Source organism: Chiloscyllium plagiosum, unplaced genomic scaffold, assembly GCF_037043375.1.
Source record: "Chiloscyllium plagiosum isolate Xiang-an unplaced genomic scaffold, Cpla_swu_hap1 HiC_scaffold_2, whole genome shotgun sequence".
NCBI lineage: Eukaryota > Metazoa > Chordata > Chondrichthyes > Orectolobiformes > Hemiscylliidae > Chiloscyllium > Chiloscyllium plagiosum.
The window spans coordinates 89,014,808-89,026,424 of record NW_028270140.1 but is presented as its reverse complement, the minus strand read 5'-3'; the positions used below and the strand labels follow the sequence as shown (position 1 = coordinate 89,026,424).

General features: G+C 39.8%; 1 protein-coding gene across 1 annotated transcript; it reads left to right on the top strand.

Moving 5' to 3' along the window:
• The first annotated feature begins 12 nt into the window (after positions 1–12).
• LOC122560412 (uncharacterized) lies at positions 13–10,092 on the top strand. Its single transcript, XM_043711051.2, has 2 exons — positions 13–987; positions 9,266–10,092. Exons 1-2 carry the CDS (start codon positions 582–584, stop codon positions 9,949–9,951), a joined length of 1,092 nt encoding a protein of 363 aa, XP_043566986.1. The 5' UTR covers positions 13–581; the 3' UTR covers positions 9,952–10,092.
• The last annotated feature ends 1,525 nt before the right edge of the window (positions 10,093–11,617 follow it).

The following is an 11,617-nucleotide window of genomic DNA, read 5'->3' as shown; positions in this document are numbered from 1 at the left end:
GCAGAATGACCTAAACAGCACGGGTGTGCGCAGATGTAGCATAACCCACCGGGCCCGGGTGTGCGCAGACGCAGAACGATTCACCGGGTTTGGGCGTGCTCAGACGCACAATGATTCACCGGGCTCGGGCGTGCGCCGACGCAGACTGACACCCAGGCACACTTATACCAAGAAGAGTGAATGCGCAGGTGCAAACACTCTGTCCGCTAGATGGCGCTGGAATTGCAGCAAAGGCACCGGCATCTCAGCAAAAAAACAACTTTGCAAAGCAAACATATGCAAGCAGAGTGCTGCAAGCTGGCACAACTCCTACTGTAAATTTCTATCGACCCCCGCCTACTCACCAAACTCCTTCCTTTCATTCTGCACGCAGATATAGCAGATGTTGTAGAAGTTTTCCGCAAACGAAGTTGCTGTGTTGCAGAACGTCCATTGATTCATGAACTTTATGCATAATTGATAAAGAGGTATTAGGACTGTGGATTCTGCAAAATAAGCTTTTAGGCATGTTGACAACATGCAAATGAATATTCTGTTGGGAGTTAGCCACGTGGTGCAAGGAGTTTGCAGATTTCAGCAAAATGGCAGAACAGCAGCAGAGGAGACAGAGATTGCCCAAATTCAGCTCAGATGAGCTGGAAGTATTGATTGCGGAGGTGACTGCGCATAAGGATCAACTTTTCAGTCGTGCCCACAGACTGTCACAGGGAGAGCGTGACAAGATATGGCAAGATATCACTGCCAAGGTCAACGCAGTCTCACAGGTCAAACGGTCTGTAAAGGCCATCAAGACCCGTTGGGATGACCTTATGCGGCGCACTAAAGAAGTTGCCCATTTGGCACGAGAGGCACGTCAAATTCAAGTAGAACCCTCTGGAGCAGAAGATCTAATCCCAGAGGAATGGAGGGTCCATCAGGTCATGCATCCTCAGTCTATACTTTGGATGGGTGGACTGGATCCTGCGGACTTTCCTTACTGGAGGGCAAGTAAGTGTTTCCCTTCAATGAATTCGTCATGCTTCTAAATATCATTTAATTTTCATTCTGTTTGTAACTAATGGACATTATAGAGAGATTAAATTATCATTTGAAATAATATTTTGCTTCACTTTGGGAGGTACTGATGGATATTTTCTAACCAACCTGTTCAGAGATGTTTTTAAGCACCTCTGGAGCAAGTGGAATTTGAATCAGACCTCCTAGCTCAGAGGTATGGACACTACCTCTGCATCATTGCTAAATATCATCAGATTCATAAAACAGAACCCCAGGCTACTGTTCTGGAGATATTGATTTGAATCGCACCAGATGATGGTGAAATTTGAATTCAATAGAACCTGGATTAAAAGCCTGCCAGGTAGTCATCAGAAAAGCCACTGTCAATTGTTGTAAAACACATCTGGTTTAGCAATGTCCTTAAGGTTAGGAAATCTGCCACCTTATCTGGGCTGACTCTGGCAGCCTAAGCCATTCAGTTGTATCAGACCACTCCAACATCTCAAGAAAGGAATGGAAGTTCTCTCCGTGTGGTGCAGATTCGATGAGCCGATGGGCTCTTTCTGCCCTGCAGGAATTCTCTGATTCTATAACAGCACTGTGTCCCCACATACCATGGACAGCAACTGTTCCAGAAGGCAGACCACCAACACCTCGCCCAAGGCAGTAAGGGATGGGCAATAAATGGTAGCCGAGACAACGATGCCCATATCTCAAGAATAAACAAAACAAAATGCAAGTCCATTGGGACTGTTAAGTTACTTTTTGTGTAAGAAAACTCACCAGGAGATAGTTATGAAATGTGCAATTCCTTTTTCCACGTTACAGTAATGACTACACTTCAGGAAGTAATTCACTATCTGTAAAGTGCTTTGGGATGTCCTGAGTTCATTGAGATGCTTCATACAAATAAAAGTTTTTTTCTGAATTCATGGTCTAGACATTCATGTATTGGCTGGGCCAAATGACCCTTTTGTATGTTGTACTTGTATGTGCCAAAGTTCAGATATGAATTGACTGTTTAAATAATGAAAAACATAAAACTAAAAAATATATTCCCACGCCAACTGGCATGATAAAATGCATAAGGGCTCAGAATCCATATTCACACCTGGAATGACAGGTTAAAAAACAACACATTCAGTTAAAATGAACTACTTCTGTCAGGTATTTCCAGACATAATATGAAAAGTAATCATGCCTCTTTAACCTCTTGTTTACTGGAGTAAGAGCTTGGCCCAGTCCAGTCAAGCTGTAGTAAATGGATCCATTTCCTGATTCTTTTGTCCTTTCAGTTTCTTGGTCATTGGCTTCTTGTTGAGATCAGAATTTACAGTGCAATTGGAAGAAACATCTTTTCCCCTTTTTTTTAGAATTCCTACAGAGTGGAAACAGGCTCTTCGGCTCTACACTGACTCTCCGAAGAGTCTCCCACCCAAACCCATTACTCTATATTTACCCCTGACTAATGCACCTAGCTTACACATCCCTGAATACTTTGGGCAATTTAGCATAGCCAATTCACCTAACCTACACACCTTTGGATTGTGAGAGGAAACTGGAGCACCCAGAGGAAACCCACGCAGACATGGGGAGAATGTGCAAACTCCACAGATGGTCACCCAAGGCTGAAATCGAACCCGGGCCCTTGATGCTGTGAGGCAGCAGTGCTAACCAAAGCCACCATGCTGCCCATACGACTGCCTGTAAATTTTTCAACTGTAGCCCAATCAGATTTAGTGTGATTTGGTGCAGTCTAAAAGCTCACTCCCCTCTGTCCAAACAGTAGGCTTTCATCCTAATCTGAGGGGAGTAAGGCCTACTGTTTGGATGTGAGTGATCTCAATTTGCATAACAGACATCTGAATGGCTCCTGAATGAGTTCAGTTGTCAGCAGTTTGTTTTGAACCTGATCTTGGCATTCTTCACCAAGGCTGTATTTTATGATTTTTGATTTGATTTATTTTTGTCACAAGTACCGAAATACAGTGAAAGGTTTTGTTTTGTCTGATAACCAGACAAATCAGACTTTACATAAGTATATCAGGGTAATAGAACAGAATGCAGAATATATTTTTACAGCTACAGAGAATCATGGAAACCCTAGAGTGTGGAAGCAGGCCATTCAGCCCATTAAGTCCACACCAACGCTCTGAAGAGCATCCCACCCAGATCCACTCTGATGCCCTATCCCTGTAACCTTGCATTTCCCATGGCTAATCCACCTAACCTACACATCTCTGGACACTGTGGGTAATTTAGCGTGACCAATCCATCTAACTTGCACATCTTTGGACTGTGGGAGGAAACCAGAGAGCATGGACACGGTGAAAATGTCACCCAAGGGTACCAAGGGTAGAATCAAACCTGGGTCCCAGCTAATCGCTGAGCCACCATACTGTCCTTTGAGAAGGTGCAGAGGAAGATCAACTATGATATATGAGAGTTCTGTTCAGAAGTCTGATAACAGCCAAATCTGTTGTTGCGCATATTCAAAGTTTTGTATCTTTTACCCGATGGAGAGGGACAGAAAAAAGTATAACCGGGGTGGGGGGGGAACTTTGATTATGTTGGCTGCTTTCCCGAGGCAGCGGTCTTAGGCAGAGCAGATGCCTTGTCAAACTGTGATACATCCAAAATGATTTGGAGGTGCTGGTGTTGGACTGGGGTGGACACAGTTAATTTAAATCACACAACACCAGGTTAGAGTGCAACAGATTTGTTTGGAGTGTTCCGAAAATTAGTACTTCCAAATAAACCTGTTGGACTATAAGCTAGTGTTGTGTGATTTTTAACTTTGTATATCTAGTTAGATTGCTTTCTAAGATGGGCGTAAGAGTCATTGTGCACTTACTGAATTCCCTTAGCCTTCTGAGGAAATAGAAGCGGTGGTGTGCTTACTTGACTGTAGCATCAATGTGGATGGACCAGGACAGATTGTTGCTGATATTTACTCCCAGGAACTTGAAGCCCTTGACCACCTCCATCTCAGCACCATTGACACAGACAGGGGTGTGTCCTAAATGCACCTCAAGTCACTGTTTTGTTTTCTCAGTGAGCGCAACACTATACTTGGATCATGAATTTCCCTTGAATTGGGACTTTTCATGTGATCCTTATAATTATGAGGATGGAGACACTCCCAGCACATCCATCTCGGGTGGAATAAAACATAGGCTTGGGAAATGAAAAATCAAATTGCAGAGGGCTCTCCCACAATTTCATGTTTAAGTAGAGCTTTGAGATAGCTGAGGAAGCCACTATATAACCTGGGTTTGTCTATAAATGTACATAATGTCAAAAAAAACAAGAATGGAAATATACAGATATAGTAAATATGTGAAAAACATATTTATTTTTCAATTTGTCAATATCTTACTACAGCCTGGACTTGTGCATTAAACGGCACTGAAAAATATTGGGGAGTTAGCAGTGGTAAAAGTCTTCTTTTGTTGCTTAGTGTGCAATTTTAAGACAAGGGCAATACAACCTGCCATCTCCTCAATGTAGCTAAGACTTCTATCTGGGTTTTCCTGCTGCAATCTCACGTCCTAGAATCTTTCGACAGCTTTTACTGCTTCAGCTCTGGAATACTGGCAGGTGGGCATTTATCAGGGTCTAACTCCACACCCTCACCATAATGCCATGACTTGAATTGGCCCAGCTATCCATCACTGCAGCTGTATTGCTATGGCCCTGGCTCTTTGCCAGTGTGATTCCTATTGCCTGCAGAGTTGGGAATGTTCTCTGCCGCAGCTGGTAGAGCCACCCTGCTTGGATCAGATGGTTAGGATCACATGGTTATATTACCATGTGTACACAGATTTGATTAACGTGAAACTACCAGTCTGAAATTATTAGATTTCTTATTCTGCTGTGAGAATGGCTGACAACTTTATCACAGTCGGAGTTTCAGGTTATCTGGATTTGACTCATGATTTCACTCTACACTGACCCAATGCACCAGTACCTCTCCTGTTGTTTTACTTTGATATATGCAGAGCTGAATCCATATCTAAATGAGATTACTGTTCATACGGATTCATTGTGTACATCAGAATTAGGCGCAGCAGGATCAGTTCAGATATGGAGCATGCTGTGGAGTCAATTGATGATCTTAGTTTCTGTTACTGGATTGCCAGTCTTAATGTGCTTCTGTAAAAAAAGATTTGGCATGCAACTACCATATCAGGACTTGGTCACACAGTTCCCAGCCAGCTTTCCAGTGTAATACTGAGGCACTGCTACACTCCGAGAGCTGCTATCTTTTGATGAAATGTTAAACCATCATCTTGACAGTTCATTTGGATGGTCAAGATCCTTGGCACATTTTTAATCGATATTCAAATTAGTATCACTGTCATTTATCTCATTATTGGGATATCTGGCACAAAGCAACTGCTACTTTTACATAAATCACACTTCTAAAGTATAGTGAACTTATATGGAATGTTTTAATTTGATTGGGGTGCCAAATTAATTCAAATATCATATAGATGTGGTAATATTGATTTAAAAGTGGAAAGTCTATCCTCTCCCCATGTTGTTCTTACATTATTGTAGTGCCCTATATCATCCTCAGCTCATCCCAAACTGTTGCGCATTAGATTCTGTTTGAAGTGTGAGTGGTTGAAGGAGATAACATCAACTTTAAAGTTAAAATATTGATCAATCCATGAAACAGAAATTGAAAGATAATACTTCCTCACAGATTTAAAATCAGAGTGGTCCTAACAAAATGCAAGGCTTGTCTTTATGGAGGAAACAGTTCCAAAGATAAAGAACTGCTTCAAAGCTGAATACTAAATCAGAAGCGGTACAAATGATGGGTATATGAATAGGAAGGGTTTCGAGAGATATGGGCAAAGTGCTGGCAAAGGGGACTAGATTAGTTTAGGATATCTGGTAGGCATGGACGAGTTGGACTGAAGAGTCTGTTTCTGTGCTGTACATCTATATGACTTTTAAGTTACTGCACTACTAAATTTAATAGGTTCTATAGCTGATTATGTTAAATCACCGGAAGATAAAGGTAGGTAGAGACATTCAAGAGCAGCAGCCGTTGACAACAGCAAACATGCCCAAGCACTATTCATTTGGTTTGGTCACTTTTTGTCATTTCCTGAAGTTGTTTCTCAACTTGATTTATTAAGAATCTTTAGAAGAATAACGAAGAATCTTTCCTTAACAATATGTTGTATTCATTACTGAGTTTGCCTGATTCTGTGAGCAATTTTTGATAGTCTGTCTCAAAGAAACTTTTCTCCTTATGGTGATGTAGGTTTTGAAGAAGATTGAAGACACAGTATGCTTTCTTGCTCAATAGTCTGGTTTCCTTACTTTCAATGATTGATGCATTCTCTACTATCTGACATCCTTTATGTTGTAAGATTAATTGCAGGTTATAACTTTTTTTAAAGCCTTAGCATTTGTTTGAATAATCCAGTCATACTTACCCCTGTATCAAGCTTAAATTGAGTACGATATCCAGTGACATAAATAAATTCAGTCTTTTTGATAATGGTGGATCTTCTGTATGCTATAGGAATGCTTTGAGTACCTATTCCAATGGAGTTATATCTTCACATGAGGGTTTCTCTTTTAATGGAGATGGCTGATCTAGTGTATTAAGATCTTTATGTTAGTACGTCCACTGTTCTGGAACTTGTTTCAGACCCTACTCATCTTTTGGAAGTTACCCTTTTTTTAACAGATGCAATACACTTTGTCACAGCTGAACACTGCTTTTACCCTGTCAGGCGTTTTATGTCCCACCACACTAACACTGACTCGAAGCATTTGATCTCATGCTTATTTTTTTTGTTGACTTGTCATATATCTGTTTAGAGTGTGTGTGTGATGTTAATAGGTTCTGTTCTTCTTATGTGGCGAGGTTGTTTTTTTCCTGTGAGGAGTTTTCTGTGATTTTCCCTCGTGTCTGCTTCATAGTCTCTGTGTGGTTTGCACAGTTAGATCTCCTTTGGTCTGTAATCTGTCTGACAAAGACTGACCAAGTGTTCCTCCAGGAATTGTGACCTTTATGAACTTGGTCTGCAAGGTTCCATGTACACAGGTTTCAACTAACTTGGAGTGGTCACTCATGAAATTGTCTCTGAAATCCATCTTGCCTGTTGAAAAATTGTATTTGTTCTCAAGTAAAAGTATTGTCAAAGTTTTTATAACATAATCAAATCTTCTGGTGATTTATTACATCATCAACTGTAGGACCTATTAAATATAGTGGTGTAGTAACTTGTTCTGCTTCGGAGTTAGTGTTCAGCTTTGAAGCAGTTCTTTATCTTAGTTAAAAATCACACAACACCAGATTATAGTCCAACAGGTTTAATTGGAAGCACACTAGCTTTCAGAGCGACGCTCCTTCATCAGGTGATAGTGGAGGGCTTAATCCTAACACAGAATTTATAGCAAAAATTTACAGTGTGATGTAACTGAAATTATACATTGAAAAATTGATTGTCAGTTAAGCCTTTCATCTGTTAGAATACATTGATAGTTTCACTTCTTTCATGTGTAAATCACAAAATCTTTTTTTAAAAAGTTGCATTCTCGGGTTAGCTGTTAACAATGGTGTTAGCTAGACAATATGTTGAAGGTGTTAGCCCCCTGTGTTCTCTGTCTATGCCATGATGTTTAGATTGATTCTAATCTAAAAAATTCTTTATTTTAGGAACTGTATCCTCCAAAAATTCCAATCTTGGGTTTTACTAGGAGCTCTCTGATTTTGAATTTGCTAGGAAATGTTATTTTTTAATTTCTCCTTTAATGGATTGACAAATATTCTGACTTTAAAGGTATGCAATATTTGTTTATAATTAAATATTCTATCTGCTTGCCTTCTTATATTTAGGAATACAGTTTATTTGAATCACTGTAAACTTTGCTAGTGATGTGTGTCATTTTTCACCAGTCTTTGTTATTTCAATTTCACAGTTGAACTGTATCAAATTCCTCTAATAAAGCTTGAAATTGTATTTACTGGGTATTCTACAGTGATTTACTGTTCTAGCTTTTAAATTTTATTTTCTTGAAAAGGTCAAGTATTTTTAAATGGTGTGGCAATATTCTCCTAATAAAGCTTTTACAATTCTTTTAAATGTTTAAAAAGTTGTGGAAACTTTTAAATACATTTCTTAGTAGTGTTATTATACCCTTCCTTATTTCAGGATTCAAAATGAAGGAATCCTGCTTCTTTTGTTTCTTTTTGGGAAGTTTCACGTCTTTTTGAACAAAATGGAGGGTACATGTCATTTTCTATTTTTGGGGTGATTGGCGCATTTTTCCCCTGACAAAATAGTATATTCATACTTGTTCCACTATTAAATATGTTCTGCATTTTTCCTTGCTACTGACGTGCTTTATTCATCCTAATTGTCTTTTGCAGTGACTTGGAAGGTGAATTTTTTTGATGGTTCAAAGGAATTGATATATGTTCACTTTTACATTTCGTAAACCATTGTACCAAAAAATCGGTTACATTGTTGCAGAAGATAATGGTCGTGATAAGGGGTTAACATTCATATTACACCAGTCCCACCCATTCAACTGATGGTTGAGACAGGGACAAGATATAGGTGTAACAGCTCTCAGTGGTCCTCATAATTAGGCAATAAACCTTCTTATTATCTAAGAACAGTACCTCTCTTGTAGATACTCTTCACTAATTGCCAGATAGGCTCAAGATAAAGCAAAGAAAAAGGAGAATTGGTGTCAGTAACTTATTCCAAACAACCCTTAGGCAGTTGGTAGAGGTTGCAAATTCCAGAAGATACCTGGTGTCATCATCTTGGAAAATACCACAATGATAATGTTTCAGAATGTATACTGTTTGAACAAAAGGTTGTTTAACTGACTAATTTGTTTATAACCTTTAAAAGGACAGTGTTGCTGTGGACTGTTGATCTTGCTCAATATTTTCCATTGTTTATATTAAAAAAAGATTGCAATGGTATAATGTGTTGCCAGTTGCACCTGAGGCCAAGAAAGTGTGTATTTTTATTTGAATTGCTGCTACAGACATTTCACTGATGGCCAACTCAGTAATTTCTGTAAATAATTTGGAGCGTGCTGTTCAATTCATCAAGTCAGCTCAAAACTGCCCATAATGCAATATAATTCAAATTTTAATACCATTTAAAATGATTAGTAGGTTTGAAGTTTTAAAACACATTATAGGGACCTTACTGATGGAAAACAGTGTTTGTCGGTTCTTGTGATTTAATACAGTAACCTCTAATTATATTTTTTCCAGTAAAGGAAGAAGGAGGATCCTATGCAGAGGAAGCTGGTCCATCGAGAGAACAACTCATTTGCAATGAGGATGGAGCAAGAAGTTGGACACCATCCTCAGAATCTCCAACTAACCCTAATATGCCACCCTCACTATCAGAGACATACGTTTCTCACAGGGATGCATGCCCACCGCCCAATGCCAAATTAGTGAATGAATTTGAAAGGCAACTGCTTGAATCTCAAAACCAGCAGACTGTACTCTTGAGAGATTTTTGGGTAGAATTCCAGCCCCTTATGCGGGATCTCATACAGGCAACCCGGGAGTTAGCTCATGAAACTCACTTAGTAGCTGAGCATACCCATCAGGTGGCCCAGCAGACAAAGGGAGTGGCTGAGAACACCAGAGAATTGGTGCTGCAAAACCAGCAGTTACTCCTTCACACCCAGGAAATGGCACAAAACATCTCAGAGATGCATCTGTCCTTGCAGCGGCATTTCTCCCACACATCCCTTGAGCCACCAAGGCTCATGAGGTCCATGCTCGAACAACCAATCCACAAAACAAGTTCAGAAGGCCACTCTCCCATACACCCTCCTCAGCCCCAGAGTCTAGGATCTTCTACAGTGCAGCAATCAGAAGCACTTTGTTTTGCATTAACAAGGAGGAAGTCTAGGACCCCCGAAAAGAAAAGACGATTAGTCTGAGGGAGACATGTGACATAGACTACAATGTGTCAAACAAAGATGTTTAATTCTTTACTGTATATATTTTAAAAATATTTTGTTATATTTTTGATTGCAACGTGTTGTTCAACTTTTTTTCTATGTATATGTCAAAATAAAACATCATTTGTTAGTTTTGTTTCAACCGTTTTTAAAGAATCTGACATAGAGCAGCATTGTGCCAAATCTGCATGACAGGAAAAGTTTGATTTGTATTTACACTATCTTCATCCCTTCTAGGTGGCACACATTACATTATTGGATGATAGGACTAGCAATAGGTAGTTATCATGAAAAGCTAGGACACTGTTTAGTTCTTACCATTTTAAATTTGTTCACACGACATAGGTGTCATTGGGTAGGCCAGCATTTGTCTCCCATTCCCATTGTTACCAAAGCTCTGGCCTGTGCCTCTATTCGTGCAACAAAGAAAAAAATTTCCCTCATGTTACTGAAAATGATATCGTAGAGTGCAGTCCAGTGTTTTGTTTCACATAACTCTTTGAAGTTCTGGGCAGCAGCCCTCTCCTCGGCAGCCAGTAGGAGGTTGGCACATCCTCGTTGAATCCCCACTCTTCAGGCTGCCATGTGTTGTGTGAATCACCTGATGTCACTTCCTTACCAGCCTTTTCTAATTCCCTCAGGTGAAATAATCTGAATTGAGCAAGGAGTTTGAGCTGGAGAAGGAACAGAGAATAATGGGAAAAGAAGTTTGAGCAGTGCTGATGGATAGTTTCGGATCCAAGTTGATCTCCACTCTCACTCCTTCATCCTCGTTCTCCTTTGTTCCCCATCATTGTTGTTTGCATGAGATAGTTGTGTCCCTATTGTCCTCATCACTATCTTTTCCCAACTGTGCCACCATGCTTACCTCACCCCATTGCTGATCGATCTACAGGAAAGAAGATATTAGCTGAGAATGGGATTGAAGCTTAAGGGGCTCACTCTGCCTCCATCCATTTCCCAGTATCCCTGAACAGGAAGCATGCAATTGCAATATGTTTCAGTATATGTGGACCTTGTCTACCAAAAGGACACAGGAGAGGTATCATTGCCTTCAGAAATGCTAATTTAGTTTGTTAGGTAACTTTTCAGTTTTATTGTGGTAATCCTTTCAAAAGGGGTCACATATTACAATCAATGGAAGTATAACAGCTAGAAGGTTATGGTGTTTCACAGGGAAGTCACAATAAGTGTGTTCAACCAGTAACTCAGGCAGCAGCAATACACTTTTCGATCTGATCATCTGTGAGGAAGCAGCAGAGAACCTCCCAGTGACTAATCTATTTTAAACATTTCTCCTGAACAGACAACATTAACACCAAGTTGAAGTCTTTTGGAAATGGTGTCTGGTATGGGCAGAGGTTAGGCTTTGTGGCTTTCCCATCAAATCCCAGCAAACTGAGTTAATCAATAATTCACTTTAATTGCGACAACATGTTTTTTAGAAGCCTTTATAATCAAGATCTCTTAGATATGTCGCCAATTAATAAGACAGGAATCAAGGCAGAAAAAATTGGATTGAATTTTTCAAAAAGTTTTCTTTCACTCCTCTAACTCTGACGTGAGTCAAATTTAAATCTTCTCTCACTTGCACCTTCACATAGAACCCTTTCTCCCTATCTAGATTAGATTAGATTACATTACA